This window comes from Bombus pyrosoma, linkage group LG5, assembly GCF_014825855.1.
Source record: "Bombus pyrosoma isolate SC7728 linkage group LG5, ASM1482585v1, whole genome shotgun sequence".
In the NCBI taxonomy this organism is placed as follows: Eukaryota; Metazoa; Arthropoda; class Insecta; order Hymenoptera; family Apidae; genus Bombus; species Bombus pyrosoma.
In genome coordinates this window covers 7,409,420-7,427,866 of record NC_057774.1, presented here as the reverse complement: position 1 = coordinate 7,427,866, position 18,447 = coordinate 7,409,420, and the positions used below count along the sequence as shown (strand labels likewise).

The window sequence follows — 18,447 nt, the reverse complement described above, 5'->3', positions numbered from 1 at the left end:
ATGTAAAATGTATTTTTATTTTAAACAGAAATGTTTAGAACTATAGTAGGAAAAAAATTCTAAAATTCAACTTCAGTTACTATAATTACATGGTTCAAGATCGTAAGGTAAGAAAAAATATCTAAATAGCCAGAGGTGGGTGATATTTGCCCCGAATGTACGAAAGGAAAGTTATGTTCCGATAAATTTGATTGATATTTAAAAATTTGTGATACACGATGAGTCACTCTATAATTCTTACCGTAAGAGCTAAAGGAATTTGATAATCTCGAAGGAAAAACAACACCCTCTCTTTCTGTCGCTTTTAAACATTCCGTTATCTAACTCTCGCTTTATCTTTTCTTTAAATGCTGCATTCCTTATGTCCTGCCCCTAGTCTAGTTTTCTTTCTATTTGTTTCAGCCTTTACAATGTATCTTGAGTTGTTCCACTTGAGCCTCAATATTCATCTGAGATACTTATTCTGTATCACCTCCAGCCTGCATCGCTCTTTCCGATCCCATATCTCTGCTCTATACAGCATGATGCTTTTAATTAGAGGTCAAATAACTTAATCCTTCTGTTGAAGTCGCCTCTGAAGTTTCTTTGTTCAATTTCCAGACCTGTTTCATTGAGTGCGACAAAGACAGACTGCACGTGCGTTAATCAAAAGAGGCGATAGTGTCCGACAAGGATGAGCTGCACTGGTGGTGATAAAAAAGGAAGGCGACAATGTGCAACAAGGATGTATAAGGGCATAGGCGTATTGAAATGCTCCTAGACGTATTGAGACGCACGTAGATACGTGGCGACGTGTAGAAACGCGCGCAAACAGCTGAAGTTGCATGGAAACGTGCCTGAACCTCGTCTGTATCGCTAGTATAATGAATCGATTGCGATGTATACGATACGAGAATGATGTACTCCAATTGTGTGGCACAAAAAATTATTGCATGTTATTCTGTACCTCGTCTATGATTCTGTATGAAGATACGTCTATTATCATTGGCCACGGTCATATATGATTTATATGACCGTGATTATTAACTAAGAACAGAACGTGGTGAATGGGTCCATCCTATACCTAGTTTTTGGCATTATAATATAATCGTGAATCCCAGGATCGACCCATTGAAACCGGTTTTCAGATGGACGCTTTCCCCACTCAATTAACGGTAGTAAGTCGTTGTTGCATCTTGTTTCTTTTATTCTTCGTTACAGGAAATGCCTTTTGCCAACTTACCATAATTTTTATCTTCTAACCTTTTGTAACGATGAAACGTGACAGGTTATTTCTTTGAATATTATTCGTAAGGGCAATTGACTATAAAAGTAAAAATAAATGAGATATATTATTAGTAGTCTGCAGATATTTACGCAAATTCATATTTTTATGAATATAATTAAAAAATGGTCATTTAGATAAAAGATTTCATCAACTAAATATGTATTACAAAGAGTTCTTATCTTTGACTGTTTTATATATTTTTGCACGTTCAAATTTCCCAGAAATGCGTAAAATTGCGCAGTTCAATTATTGAGTACACAAAAGTAAATAAGTGAAATGAATTATTTGCAATTCATTATAGATTCGTGTACTGGACGTATACAAATGGTTATATAAGGAATACATTAGGTTTCAAACAAATATTTAAACATATTATCGCTGCGAGATCTCTCGCGACCCTTTATTATCATTTTTCTTACTTTTTCTTTTATCACAGTCGATGCTACGAAATACATATACAGATTGCTTCTCACGTGTTCAACAATAAATATAGGAAGGAGAGGAAAAAGAAAACTTAGATACAATCATCGTTACCAGAGAACGAACAACACGACGTTTTCCATTATCACGTTCGGAGTAAAACGTCCATTAACGTAAAATACACGTTTCAGGAGAAAACCAACAGTAAGAGGAGGAGTAAAACTTTCAGCGTTTCAACTAGCATATTGAAAGCTGACACTCGCTACTCCGGTACGAAGAAAACTCTTTACGATCTCTGATCGACGGTCACGCAAATATATTACAATAATCAAAACCGGGTTGAACAATATGTGAATCGGTAGCTCGTGTAAACTTCCTTTACACCTCCATGCAAATGTTGCATTTCCATTATGATTGCAGTCATTTACAATGGCTACGAAAAGTATTTCCACACCATTGTGTTTGTTAGAGTATTTATATATGAATTAATTCAATTCAAGTATACCAACATCTTTGAATCAATTTGCATTATCAAATTCTACTTCTTTAACATTGTGACTGTGGAAAAGAATTCCTAAGAATTCGTATAATATTTTTGTCGTCGCTGTTTCTTCTACCTAGATTTACAATTTTACCAAATTTAAAGAAATTGACGTATTTATAATACAACATATTGCTATAATATATTGCATGATCCCATAGGTTCATATCTTCATATGACTACGAAAATTTGATATTATGAAAAAGAAATGTAGAACCTGATAAGAAAAGAGCTTCATTGAAAAATGAAGATATGTGCAAATATTTGTTGTAACCAGTGCACCTGTGTGTCTTTATGTGTGGTTACCCGATTTTGATTAGATAAAATGAAAGAAAGAAATATGTATGTATATGAAGGAGGCGTTGTCGTCACGACAAAAGCATCTGTTACAAAATAAAATTGCAATATGCAAAAATGATAATTCCATTGTTCTTCGCGTCTGTAATAATTGAGTGATAAATACTCAATGATCTCAGACACGAAAGTTAATATGTATTAACAACATTATACAATTGTGTTACTTCACGTAGGTGATTAAAAAGGCACATAGGCGTGCATAGTCCGAGGCGTATCGAGCGGTTTTCTTTCTGTGCTTCGAAAAGTGACTTAGAAGGAAGATTACTATTATCGCGTGGCTAATGTAAAATGGCACCTCTGCTCACGCTCGTCTCTTCGTGTTTGAGAACGTCTCGAAAATACTCTGTTTAAATTTAATTATTTTGTTTAATTTTATAGAAGAATAATTCTACGTCTTTCCAATCCACGAGTTAATTTCGAGAAGAGATTGATACGCGTTATCAAACATTAGGGTAACGTTAGCTGCATTTTCACATTGATGGCCGATGAAACTCGGCAGCCTCGGACATTTTAACAAACTATACAAACCGCAAACATTTATATTGAACGTCACACCCGTACATACGTGTAAAGATATACGTATATAGTGTATATAATTATTTATACGCGAAACATAATCATCATACAGCATTCCATAAACAATGGTATCTGTCCGATTTACTATCAGATTCTTGGTGGATCGATCAATAGTGGACGGGCCCGAATCTAAAATCTTTGTAAAACGTTTTAAAAATTACGATTTAAAAAATTTCCTATAAACCGCTGAAATTTGAGTGAATCTTCCGTGTTAGTGTGAATATATGTACGTATAGGCACGTTTCTCGTTTCTGAATCCGTTAAAACAAGCAGTCGCAAAAGTTTTCAACTAAATATCTATAGTCTCTACTCTATAATACGGTTCAAGCGAAATACTCCCGTTTCAACTACGGTTTCTTAATTGCACTTGGAATCGAAGTGAAATACTCACGCATTGCTTTGTTCTTTCGCGATTATCGTCGAGATCATGAACAAGCGTTAACACGTCTATCGTTCTATTGTACCCGACCATTCAAACAAGACACGCATGTATACCACTGTTAAACGATCATCGAACGTTCTGTGTCATGGCGCCTTTGAAATGATTTCCAAATTTCACTCTTTACACGATTCTTTGTACATTCCTTTCTTACAACTCCAATGCTGTCCAGCAGTTTCTCTTTTCTCACCATAGATCGTTGCTATGGTTCGTTCAAAGTGAATTAAACTAATTAAAACCCTGTTGCTTAATACAATACTTTATCTTCTTCTCCTTTTAATACCATAAGTAATATTTAACGATTGATTTAAAAAAATCTCGTTTATCACTAACGATGGACAGCATCTTATTCAATCACTCGTCAATCATTCCGTTTATCCTACTTAATTCAACCTTATATACTAAAACTCCTCGAAGGACGTATCCAGAATATACAGGGTGTTAAAAAAGTGGCCGATGTTTAGAAACTGATTGTAGACATTAAGACACGAAGGAAATTCGTGTACAAAAATGTAGTTTGTGACTTATTTTTTTTAGTTATACGCCATTCGATCTTACATTAGAAATACGCTAGTATATATAATTGCTGTAGGCCAACAAATCAGCCGATGTACTCTTCTTTCTGTCTCATCGACACTCCGTGTTTTCCAGACAAATGAAGGAAATCAAATATCACGGCAGAAATTGTATTATCGTTCGTTTTCTTATAACAAACACGAAGTATCAGCGAGATATATATAGAAAGAAATGTAGCCTAATTTCTAGCGTAGAATTGAATTGTTTATACCTAGAGGACTAAACCTCAAGCAACAACAATTTACAAATGAACCTTCTTCACTGCCTTGATGCCTACAACTACACCGTACAAATATGTTTTCTTCAGCAGCTTGTATCTTTTAGTCTTCATCCACCAGTCTGTCCATAAAAAATCTTCTCTTGTCCTTCGTCCTCTCTCCTTCCGACCACCATCCCGGAAATCCTCGACAGACAAAGAAGGCACTTCGTTCTCCCAGCGAGAAAGGTCCACGATACAGAATGAAGGTTGAACGGCGATGCAAGTTTGGCGACCATAGCGCGTCGAGTGGTCGCTGTTGCTCCATGGTCCACCATAATGGTGGACAACGCGGCTGGGTCGCTTCTTTCCCGTCGTTTTTCACCCGGCAGCGGGTGATCTCGATGCGGCATCGCCGGTGAACCGGCTCAGAAGCTGCCACACTCGCGCAGCACGCGATTTCCGAGCGGCATCGGCGGACGGAAGTTGTTGATTACCTGAAACAAGCGGCACACAGGCGCCGGAATTAGGAAAACTGGGCCGTGATTCCGCCGATCTGGAATTCATTCTTTCGCGGTCGGACGTTGACGCGGCGCCACGGCTAAAAATAAAACGAGAGAAAAAAATGGAAAGGAAAGGGTGCGCGATGTGTCGCCAAGACGATGGATTTGTGGGGCGAGAGAAAGATTAATCGAACCGATGGAGAAGGTGTCCAGTGGGCGTTTTGTTCCGCCTTGGTTGACGTCGACAGGAGTTTGTGATCAATTTTTAGAAATATTCTCCGTTCGTTTGTCGGGAGTCAGATTTAGTAATTTTCGTTTTTTACACTGTGTAAAATCTCATTGAGCACGAGACATTCGATAGAGTTCAATGTCGATGCAAGATTCTGGTGTATTAAATGTAGGTTTTATGAAAGATTGTAATATTCGATTAAAATTCAGCATCCATGCAAAATTCCAACGTAGTAAATATTTATGGCGATTGCTGGACTTCTCCAATTTTGGTGTTAGGAAGCTCTAAAATGTTCGAAGGTTTCAACGAGTGATATTACATTTTCTCCTCAATTTATCCAACGTTGCTTATTTCAAAAATATGCTGCGTAATGAATTAACAGTATAAAGAATGCAAACGTGAAACTGAATACACTTACCGCTCCATGGTTCTCATGGCACGGGCACTCCTCCCCACGGGAGAATTTACGTAAGTTGCGGAAGATGTTTAACTGATGATGAGACACCTCGATGCACTTCTTGAAAAGAATCCAAGTGACGCTCTCGTTGCAGGGTGGTGTCGTCAACGAACCCAGATACGTCCAGTAGCCATTGTCATCTGGATCAGGAAACGGAAAGCACGAAATAAAATACGACCTTAGTTACAAAAGTGAACGACTTATAAAATGAAAAAAGCAGTAAAAAGTATTTCCAACGATAAGATCTGCCACCGCGATAAATAATGGACGCAGACGATAGAAAGCGCGCTCGTATGATGGATTGGTTCGCGTTTTTTGCGTTTGATATTTTAAACTGAATACTAATTTATTAATATGTAGAGTGTCGAGCGCGAGAAAAATTACGTAACTTCATTAACGTAATGCTTTTTTTAAAAAATTACGCGATTCATTATTAAAACGATAATCTATATAGTGGACATGACGATCGATCAAGACCGTCATTTAAAATATTCGAGACGTTGTCTCAAATAATTATGTCTTCTCTTACGGAAGACGATAAATGAATTTTTAAAGACACCTTGGAAAGCCTGGTAAGCAAATTTCTATCGATTTTGAAAGGATCTATCATGCGAAAGCTTCGTGTCTCGTTTGTAATTTCCAATTCCCTTTGTGTGACCAGGTTCGCGTGGCATAAATGATAGCATAAACGATAGCACTGCTTTAAAGAGTTAAGCGATCGTGATTGGAAAGTAGGATGAAAATTTTAAGAGTCCTTTGCAACTAACGGGCGAGAGAAAAATAAGTTCTTGGACGATTTTTGTTTGACATTGGTCAATGGTGAATAATGAAGTTATAGTTGGTGAGTAATGAAGTTAGGTGAATATAAAATTGACGATATTTTGATAGAATACTGACCAGGAAGTAGCTTGCTGGGATCGATTGGATCTGCGATTTCAACGACTTCGTTCTTGTGCGAGACATATGGCAACAAACGAGCGATCTTCTCCATTTCCTCGTGTGTCTTTCCCACCTGCAATTATAACGTTGCACAACACGCTCCGTCAGTACGATCATCAACCTTTAATCTCTATTGTATACATAAATATTCATATTCTTAACCGAGTCGTATGATGTATATTTTCAAAAACCGACAGAAGAAAAACCTACATGTGTCGCTCTTTAATTTAATTTAGAACGAAAGAACATTTTAATGTACGGTTCTGGAACTTGTAACGAACTGATTCGCAATCTGATTAATATTATTTCACTCTCACACGGAATTATGCTAACATTCTCAAACAATTCTAAAACGTTCTAATAACATTCTAAAACGAAAAACCTGTGTAATTTCTACTAAAAAAAAAAAAAAGCAAGGAACGCGCGAAAATTCGTTTGGTTGAAAAGTTCAACTTCTTTTTAAACGGTCAATTCTTATTTCGAGTTAAATTACCGATCATCTTACACGAGTGCATCTTCATCTTAATTCATACACTGTTCTTTCAATGAAGTCAAAAGACTCCTAAATATTCATAGTGACGCAACGAGGAAAACTGCGGACGTTATACGAAACACAGTTAACAGCTATTAGAATAGCCGACTGGTTTTATCAAGAACAAGTTGGACGATCGTCGCCTTCCTGTCTCTCGAATTTAATTAAAGGCAAAATGCCTCTAGAAGATGATGTTATTGGAAAAATGGCTGAACGAGGAAATGGAATTTGTACAGAGAAAATGTAGACAAGAATATACATTCAGCCGAGCGCAGCCAGTATTAATGACCGTGCATTATCTAATGGTCGTCGAATGTTTATCGCTTAGTAATAATATATACGAAAATTACAGCCTGACAAAGTCTATTAATATAGACCTAGCAGGCTTAAAGATTAAGAATGCTTTTTTTTCGAGCGTAATATGCACTCTGATCGCGATGATACGTACGTATCTATCCTCGATTGCTCTAAAACGATTCACGCTGTACTCAATGCGCAAATGAAGGAACGTTCTTGTACTTGTGGAGCATATTGGAAAAGTTTCTACAGTGAATCTTTTTTAATTTATAGAACAATTTAATGAAACATTATCTGAAAATTACAGTAAAAGATAATATTAAACTTTCAAGGTCTTGGAGAAATATTTTCAATTTATAGATAAATTTAATGGAATATTTCCTTAAGATTACGATAGAAAGATTTTAAGTTTTTGATATGATATTGTCTTGGATATTGATACGAATGAAGTTAGGTTTAGCCAAGAAAATGTTCTATTCTAAATTTATAAAATGCTACACAGGAAGTTAGTTACAGAGGACTACCGGCACGTAATCAGCTATAATAAATTTGAACAACTTCCGTGCAACATTGGCGGCCGTAAATAATCTGTTTGACCGGCACAAATTCGATGAAAATTTCCAGCGAACAACAACGACTACCATAAGCAATCGATTGCACAATATTACTTTTCGAATTGCCTCGCGTTATAACGTTCCGCAAATATTCTAACAACGATTGCGCAATCGCTGCGCGTGATTTTTATGTAAAAATAATTCCGATTGAATATCCAAATCTATTCGTACACTTCTCGCGCGACAAAACCTATCTCCAATCGCGGATCGTGCTAAGCGGAAGTCGCTAATTTAAAATCATTCGCTGCAATTCCTTTCAATGTTCCTTACCCATCTCGTCTCTCATTTATTTCATGTTAATTTTTATCTAAAATTCTCTAACGTTATTAATCCAAACGTGTTATATAAAAAAAAAGGAGTCGAACAATAAACTGCAAAATTTTAATTGCAAGCGGAAAATATTATAATAAAATTAGCGGATACCGGTAATTGAAAATCGCGTGCATGATTTCCATTCGTCCTTGGTGGCGCGATACCGTACTGATAACAAGAGAATTTCACTTCGTCTTTGAAATAACGGATAATGATTCGCTCTCGAAAGATTACGTAACGTGTCATCAAACAAATGATGAAGCAGACCGCGTCATTGTTACGGATTCTGCTTACGAGAGCTTACGAGCTTATTTAGAAGCCCAGACGACTATAAATATGGATACGTTTCTATGAATACGGTTCTGTGCACCCGTAGAAAAAACAGCATATAAACGGATTACGATCTTAAGAATCTGCGGCTTTGAAATATCGCTGACTTTGAGACAGGTATCACGCTATATTCTGACTCTGTCTTGTTTAATAACCGCAACTCTAATAATAGATTTTAGTTGCTCAAATTCTGCCTTTGATAGGGAAACTTTTATTCCTCGTTACCATTTGTTTTACTGGCTTATCGTATTTTTCTTTTGTATGCAAGCCTCGATAGAAAATTAAATGTAGGAAAATGATAAAAATCGCGTTAAGAAAGATCCCCTCTCTTATAATTATTCTATCATGTAAGCTAGTACAGCGGGGAAATTAGAATAGGCAAAATTTATAATCTATCCTTGTAACCATTAATAATCAACTTACGTTACATTAAAAAAATCACTGTTAACTCGTAAATAACGAGAAATTCGTAACTTCATAATTATCTTCATTTTTCCAAGAACTTCGTTAACTAATTATACTTGTAGATACTCGAATCTAATGTTACCTGTAAGTGGCTACTTGTTTATAATCTTGTCATTTTTCAGCTCTCAATTTTCATCCACTTGGCTGTCGATAATAATTAAATTGGTAACTTGGCTTTTAAATTTGCATCCTATTCGTGGCGGGGAATAACCGAAGTTAACAGCTTAACGTAGGTGTAGATATAAAATAAATAGATCAACGTAGCAAAGATACTTAGTGATCTAGAAAATAGTATCTAAGAAAATAGAGTATCTAGAAAATAGTACAGTGAAGAATGATTACTGACCTTGAGGAACACGCCGAGGACCGCGAGGCCATCCGACGCCTTTGCAGCTTCCGCGAAGGTGTTGTATTTACTCGTGTTCCAATGCACCAGGTGCAACTGTAACATGAAAATAGCAAATAGAATACATCTAACAAAATAAATGATACTGACGATATTTGTAATAATTTTTAGACAATGATATTTCTGCAGCAAAATTTTATATCGCTGTTGTACACTTATTTCTTCTTTTCTTTTCTTTTTTTACTTAAATTAGAAATTTAATCGACATCCTGTATTTTATATTTTATTCCAAACATTTTCCAGGAATCCTCGTCAACATCAACAGTAATCAAATGAAAATCAATCGTTTACAAATATGTAATACAACGACAAAAATCACGCGTCAGAGATTATTATGCAAATTTATTAAGCGGTGTGAATAAATTCGATATTGCAAAATCAAAATGATCGATCTCCTGGAAGATTCGCATGCATCGTGTTCTAAGAAAAAACCAGTCTTCCGATATATTAACAATTTTCCACGTGATGTTTGCATCACAATCTTAGTAGACCACGCTTGTCTTAGTCTCGCTGAATATTTATGACTTGAAATCACTACGAAAAAAAATCACTAATGGAGTCATGCGATCGAGAAGAAAGCTACAAAGATAATGCTTTATGAATCATGGAATTCAGGCTGATTTCGTGAATCGCTGAAACTCGTGATGACTGTGGCAACAAGTTTCTCAAATAATTCACAGATCATCATGTGGTTCTTGACGAAATAAGCTAACAGATAATTCTAACTATCTAACTAGCGAAACTATCACATTTCGTGATCAAACATTACAAAATATGTTCCTGGAGAATTCAACTATTTATTTATGATATCTTAGTTGACCAATATTAATTTTCATTTTTAATCTTGTCATTTTGCTTTCTTTTGCTATCCTTAATATTGCTAACAAATTTAGTAACATGTAAAAGACCAGAAAGAAATTAAAATACAAGATTAAAAATAAAAATGAAGGAATACAAATGTCGATCTTCTTTCTCTTCAATTTTTCCGTTTAATAAATTAATCGGTATTCTGTATACTCAAAAGGAAGTACATTGTCGTCGGTGCGCTGGAACCGCATCGAACATCGAAGTGAAGACGTGCACGGCAAACAAACGCGAGTCCCAAGCAAACATATTTCACACTACCGTTCGAGAATGCAATTGCAACCTCTTAACGTCGAAGCGACCGCCGCGTGTTTTTCTCTAACAATTAATCATGAAAGAACTTCTTCGTTGCGCAATCGATGTCTAGTTCCTTGCTCCGTAACAACCGAAGGCATTTCTCATAAAGTTTAGGCTCACGAAGTTTGAACATATTTTCTTACGTAATTTTCTGTTCGTTATTTCCATACAAATGGCACGGACAATTATCTTAATTCTTCGGTTCCTTTGAAACAGAATAGAAACGTAAACAATGGCATGGTACGTAACGTTCTAATAAAAATTTACTCTAAAAGAAAGAGAGGAAAAGCTTAATTAATCCTTCGTAGGAAAAATTTCACAGTTAACTGGTTCCTCTGAATTTCTAACATCGTTATTGAAATAATCCTGAAGCTGTTGACATAACAAACGATTGTCTGACGCAGATAATATACATAAATATTCATAGATGATAGCTAAATATAATAAACGAATACTACTAAGAAACACTATGTTACATTTTCCATTTTTTATTACGTAAAAAAGTAATTTTAAAATTCAGTACACTGTCGACTATTTCTATATCATCTAATCTGTTGTTTTGAATTTGATTCAGGGGTTAAATGTATGCCATTGCTATCTATCTATTCGTGAATGTTTAAAATATATCGGTTGTCATCATCGTTGCTTTTATATAAAACTTCGTGGTATCTATTTTTAGATAGTATTATCTTCGCCATCAAAATGCCATCTTTTAATCATCAATTGATATAAAAATCAGGGAATTAATAAACATGAACTTATCGCATTTCTTCCATAGTAGTCTTCATACATTTTAAAACATCTCCAGAATTTCTGAAAGCGTAGAACACGAAAGAAAAAGAGAAAGGAAATTGGTCTGGAAAGTAAATGATTCGGCTTAGGTACTCGAGGGCGAAGAACACACGCAGCACGCATTGTGCTTTTAACGATCATATTAATTAGAAAACTGGTTATTGCTGGAATCTTTCTTCGACTCACGGACGATGAAGTGCATGCGTTCGAACAAGGTCGAATCGTAACCGTAAGAAGTTCGTACGAATCATTGTGACACGAATCATGCTCCTCGACAGTGAATTATTAACGATTCGCTTCGAAGCCAGACGCGCTGGTTGTTGAGAATGTTTAGAGAGCACGGTTAATCACCAATCCCACGTGCGTCCTTTTAAATTCGTTTGCAGGCGGCCTCTTCGTCTTTTGTCCGTGCACGGAATCGCAAATTACACCGAACGATCTCGCGTTAAATCCCGTTGAAACGTATTTGTTCCTCTCTCTCTATTTATATCATACATCGTGGGCCTGAATTCTAGAGGAAGCAAAAGTTGGCAAGTGGAATATGTAAATAAATCTGTCACAGCCGCATTTGTTAATAAAAATGTGGAAACTTGACCATGGATATTACACACACAAAGTCCAGGTATATGTAGTTTGTTATTCCTCTAGAATATCATTTTCGTCGTAGATGAGATACTATAAAACGCTTCTCTCGTTTCTTCAATTTATCTTTATCTTTATTTCATAAGATTTAAATTTCTCTCTTGTTTAATAAATTCAGCATTGAATCGATTTCCATTATCTGTGCGCAAACAAACAATACAAGATCTATTTGTATATTTAAAAACTTTATACCTGAGCTGTGGATGAATTGCTGTGAAACTGCTTTCAAAATTTTGTGATCCTTATCCCGTTAACTAAATAAAACGAGCTGACCTGCCGCTTCAATTCAATAGTTACAATGAATATGTATATGAAACGTATAATTTATGTACCGTATCTAGTTGGAGTTGCTGTTACGGACAATTTTTGACAAAAGTGAAGTAATCGTTTTTGAAGTGAACTAACCTCTCCGGCGAAGGCCTGTCCATTCACAGTGTGTTCGGATCCTCTCGAGTCGCTACATCCCCAGTGGCAGTGGTACTGTTCCAATTTGTAGACGTCGTCCATCAAAGGTCCGCCGCTCAAAACTGTAGAAACATCGTTACAATTTTATTTAAAGACACAATCTCAAAACTGTGAAATATGAATCGTCGCAATTCCATTTAAAACCATGCTTGGCCATTTAAAAATCGAATCGTTATTGAACGACAGTGTAATCTTATCAGTAGAAAATTGCAGGAAGAAAAAGATATATGAACCGATGCTAAGAAAAAAGAAATAAAAAAAAAACAATGATAGCAAACCAGGGATGTAAATCATTCTCCTCTATTCTTCTGACCTTAAGTTTTCTCTTTCAAACGAACGTTGAATATTCTCCGAATTTATCTTTATCGTAAATTTATTACTCGATCCTTCGCCTCCTCCGAGAATACGCGGTAGAATTTTTCGACGAAACCATCGTCAACACGCGAAAGAATTCTAATATTAGTCCGTATTATGGTTTCGCGGTTGTGTAACGCGAAAACAGACGGCAGAAAAGTTTCCATCGTTTCCACGATGGCACTTAGAACGAACGCGGATCGTTTCAGCGCGTTGAATTACAGGATACGCTTGATTAGCCGAATTACAAGAACGATACTGGGGTCGTAAGGGGATAGAAGCGAACAGAGAAACCCCACACGCGTCATAACCGCAAAGGTTAAAGAAGATTTATGGCGAGCGGGTCAGAGTCGACGAACTCTCGAATCGAATAGCGTAGCTTCAAACTGAATAAACGATCACCTGCTTCGATCCTACAGCGAGCGTCAAAAGTGAGTATACGCGTTGGAAAAATGACGTTCGTCAACAATATTGATTTTCCTAAACACTTATGTGCGTTTCTCTTTTACTATTAATTTGTATTTCTACATACTTCGTGTCTAGACTGTAAATTTTTATGCATTTACTGGGAAATTTGAAAACGCAAAATTGCACAGAACGCGTATAATACGAAAAGTATTACAATGCTTTCTACGATACTAGCTACATTTTTGCTTACGTTCTTAAAGATATGAATTTCCATAAAAATCCGTAGTCTACGTCTTTAGAATCAATTTTCAATTTGCGCAACACACGCGTAAGAATATTTGAGTAAATGCCGTGCCTCCCGGATGTACACTCGCTTTTGATTCTCGCTCTATACCTGTCTGAAATATTTCAATGTTCATTGCCGTGTTCCCTTAGCTTCTATGCAACACCGTATAGAGATTCTATCTTCCTATTTGTTCGAGTATAGAAATCCTATGGTAGTAACTAGCGCTGCGTAGTAAAAATGTAATTGCGAAAGCTGCTTGAATGGGAATGTCACAGAAGAGGTATCGCGATGAAGTCATTAGTGGCACAAAGCTGGTGGGTTCGACAAAGTTTGCAACAAGATAATGAATAGCCATGGTGAACTACAACGAAGTAACGATGGTCGATTTACACAAAGCCAGAAAAGATAAACGGGTTCTCGTATACAAATGTATATCATTCTTAACACATTCGGGACTGATAATTTTTAAGTACAAAACAATCTAATTAAGATAACGATAAATATCGCGTATTATGTCACGTATTGTTAATTCAAATATATACAAGAAATTTAATATCTTCTTTCTTCGCTGATATAATTCACTTGTATGCACTCGTCTTATCCATAAAAAAGCATAGCAATTTTATTAATTATTATTAATATTAACATATTAATGCTATTGCCTTGTTAAGACCCTAATCTTGTTAAGATACGATCAAAAAGCGTATCAAGGAACGATCATTTAATCATTTAATAATTAAACATTTGTACTATTCCCAAATTATTGTACGATCGAACAAGATTCGTATCTTTATTGCTTCTAAATGGCAACGAAACGATTACGCAGGACCTAATAGTTCGTCGAATAAAGGGACATGATTATTTCCGAAAGGTAGACACGTGTGTATTTGTCAGATTGTTTAAGACGATTTATCCTCGTTAATAAAAATGGGTCACGATATATCGATAGTATCGGGTCATCGATTCCCTGAAACTTTGCTCTATTTCCATCGTGTGGACGTTTCGTTCCTGCCACGTATGAGCACGCATAATGCGTCACGGCACGACCGTCCTCGTTTCGAACATACCTCGCAAAGGTAAAAGCCTGGTCGACTGGCACGAAACTGCTGTCGAAGCGTTCGAGGAAAACGCCAATGACCACGATTCACTCTACGCTCGTTCCACGAGTCTTCCCTCCAATTATAATTAATAAAAACCAATTATAACTTGTTTTTCTTTGTTATCTCGCGTTTCGTGGCGAGCAACTCGTTCGAATACCAGCGTCGATTAACAATCTTTGATTCGTTCGCTTTAAATTGCTTTGATTATTTCCAAATTCCTCGAGCAAGGAATAATCGTCAATTTTTTTTTTTGTAAAATAATGGATAACAAGTTGATAAAAGTAAATAAACCACGGTCACTGATACATCATCCTGATATTCGAGTGCCTTGACCCTCTTGTTTTGTGTCGATGTATATTAGAGCAAATAGAAAGAAAATTAGCGAGGTCGTTCGAAACGAAGATTTATCTCGAATACAGCTTTTTATCGTTTCAAATGTCAAACTTCCCTATATCTTGGCTCGCACTTTTACTTCTTCGACTAACTTAACTCGACTCTATCCTTACGTGATCAAACGTTTTTATTCAAAGAACAATTACATGTTAAACGATTATCCGAACACAGATATAGTGGGACAGGAAAATATTCGAACGCTTTCGGATTACTTTCAAATTTGACCAACACGATCATGACACTCGTGTCTCATTATACAGCTAATGCGCTTTCGAAGAATTTATGCATATGATACACGCAATACGTGCATAAAATATTTCGATAATAAATGTCGAAATACTCTCGTGAGCCAGTGCATAGAACTTCAACCTGTATACCAGCTACTTATCGAATTAATAACAAGTATATAAATTGCAATCTACTCGATCCTGTACTTAAGGTGTAATATAAGTTTCAACGGCTGATTTCTCTCGCAAAAATTGTTTTTTTTTTTTCCTTCTTTTTTTTTCTCTTCGCTCGTGATAATCTCACGAGGATTTCAATACCATAGATAAGACTGTTGATCATGGTAAAGCATAGAATAAAGTTTTACGGCCGCGGGATTTACGATGTTGATGACGAAATGCAAACGCAAGCTTTTCCTCTGACGGGTTCCTGTTAGGCGAACCGGCTCTCACAGTGTCGGAAATGGACGATTAGAGCCACGTTTCGTGGCCCTTGCATGCAACCAATTAGCTTCTAGCCGCGGTTAGCGCTGAAATCTACTTCGAACTGCTTCAGATTAAGTCCGTCGCTCTTCATGGACTAATATTTGGGTCATCGTGATGAAAACAGCATCGTATACTTGCTTTGTCAACAGCCGGATCGATTCCAGATTCGAATTAATATCAACCAAATGGAGGAAATTGTCGTCCACTGGATTCTGTGATACTTCTATTTATTGTCTGATAAAACGGATCTTTTCAATGGAATTCGAATTGAAGAGGTTTCTTGCAGGCTACGCCTCCAAGAATTCTAATCGAGATAACAATGTTTAGATATTTCCTGGAATTTTAACTAAGAAATGTATTCTCTGCGTTTAAAAGAAATCTAGTTGCCAAGACATGAACGACCGTTCTTTAAAATCTAACGCTCTCTCAATTGTTCGTTTTATCCGAGTGAAAATTACAAAGAAGTCAAACTAACAATTACAAGTGATAATTAACGTGATAATTTCTACTATTCAGAAAGCAAACCTGGGTGAAATTGATCTGTTCGATTTCTATGTAATTTATATTTTCTTTCTTGAAGACGAAGCTCTGAAGGAGAAGTGTTAAAGGTTTCGATGGATTTCACGATCCAACTATCCAGAAAAGGTTTCTTCTTACTGAATCTTTGGGAAGGGGAGATATTTGCATTCTTGGTCGATCTGCAATTCAATGCTGCGGATCGAAATCGTTCTCACGGCGTGTCCCAGGCTTTTCAACTAACGAACGACTTCTTAGTTTCGCATTTAAATGCACGAACGAACGATACGGCACGGCACGCCGCGTTTCTTAACCCCGAAACCACTCTTTTTCCATCCGCAATGATAAATAATATTGAAGTCAAGAAGCGATACCCCGAGCCCACTCCGTTCAACTACTTTACAACCATTCGTATGTTATCTACATGATTAATACGAAATGACGAACGAATTAACATTTTTTATCCTATCTTCTGAATGGACATTCGTCTATCTTATTTTTTAAGCCGCTCGAAAGGTCTCATAACCTATTTTTATTCTTATAAGAAAGTTCTAGCACACTTTAATAATGCTAAATATATTAAGTACAATTTTATATATATATATATATATATATATATATATATATATATATATATATATTAGGTTGTCCGAAAAGTTTCTTTCGTTTCATAAGGTGATAATAGATGAACAACAATTTCTGTTTTATATAATTTTATTGAATTAGGTATGATCCATTTCGTTATATTTCTATTATTACGTTCGTGCATAATTCAATAAACTAATATAAAAGAGAAAACATTGTGCGTCTATTATTTCCTTATAAACTTTTCGGACAACCTAATGTATATATATATAAAAACGAAATTTACGAAAATTGTGTTACGATGATTAAAAAGTGACAAACGACAACGCACGTCGGTATTCTTCTAAATTTCTACGCTGAGGACAAAAGGGTGAATGAATTTATTAATAACCGAGAAGAATTTATACAATGAAATTTAACTCTGAAAATAATTAAAAATCCAGAAGAACATGATCTGAAATATTATTCGGATAAAATTACATTTTCCGAGTGCTGTTTAATCATGATAAAGAGACTCATTGACCCATTTTAATTCTTCTCAATTATCAACTATCCTAAGTTTATAACCATTTAATGTTCCTACTCCGTATTAGTATCTACTATTATGTTCCAATCTTGACACTTAAACGTACTCTATTTCGTTGTTAATTTCAATTTCACTCCAATCACAGGCTAAGAATAAACGTAGTTTTGGTCACGCACGGTACCTATCTTTATCCGCATATACAACTTTTGAAAGGCAATAGCCAATTGCTCGATGCGATAATTAGCTTTCCCGGGTCGTTTCGTGGGAAATGAAAATAAACTTACACGTGCCCTCGCCGTCGGTGTCCATCCGCCAGCAATAACCCGGATTAACAAGTTTCCGGGAAGCGGTTGCCGGATACTTCCATCGCAGGGGTTTGCTACTCAAAGCCTCGTGATCCGATTCAACTCGGTCGGTTTCGATATTCACGGGGCTCTGCCTCGATCCTGCCGCCATTGGGAATTTCGATACCCATGTGCTTGGTCCTGTAATCAAAAAGTAAATTATATTTGCTTTAGTTCGACAACGTGCTTTGGGTGGAAGATGCAGCAAAGGCCGAACTCGAGAGATTCTTATCAACAGATCTCCTTTGCGTTTTGCGATCGAGCATTGTGCATAATCGATTTAAACTAGAACTCAATCGTAGTAAATGTAAATAGCTAAGGATAATTAGCCACTAGATACAGGCACGTGCCACTGGTCAAGTACATGTCAACGTACTATACAAGATTTGCTTATTCTCTTAGTACACAGAGTGTGAATAACCTGGCAATTAGCAGAAAATCCAGATCGATAACAAATTAGCATTCACTTTCATTCGAAGAAAATGCGAAAAAAAAAGAAAAGAATGATATTTTGTCCGATCGTATTGTTATTTGTTTATCTTTAAAAGTCACGTTCTTGGTCTTGTAGCAAGACTATGAATTAGTATTTTATCTCGTTCAATGGTATTATGTCAGTATTTCAGATAAAAAGACAAAACAATCTACACTGATACTTTAAAGTGCTTGATTAATTGAATATTTTAATATCATCATAACACAAGATATATAA

At 36.1% G+C, this 18,447-nt stretch overlaps 1 protein-coding gene across 1 annotated transcript in view; it reads right to left on the bottom strand.

Annotated features, from left to right (window-relative positions):
* Positions 1 to 1,629: 1,629 nt before the first annotated feature.
* LOC122567699 (carbonic anhydrase 1) overlaps positions 1,630 to 18,447 on the bottom strand; it is a 29,076-nt gene continuing 12,258 nt past the window's right edge. Inside the window, exons 2-7 of the mRNA XM_043726574.1 lie at positions 17,679 to 17,879; positions 12,457 to 12,578; positions 9,397 to 9,492; positions 6,459 to 6,573; positions 5,523 to 5,701; positions 1,630 to 4,869 (exon numbers count right to left, since the gene is read on the bottom strand). Coding sequence (XP_043582509.1) covers positions 4,801 to 4,869; positions 5,523 to 5,701; positions 6,459 to 6,573; positions 9,397 to 9,492; positions 12,457 to 12,578; positions 17,679 to 17,879 — 782 coding nt within the window. The 3' untranslated portion in view covers positions 1,630 to 4,800. The remainder of the gene's footprint in view (positions 4,870 to 5,522; positions 5,702 to 6,458; positions 6,574 to 9,396; positions 9,493 to 12,456; positions 12,579 to 17,678; positions 17,880 to 18,447) is intronic.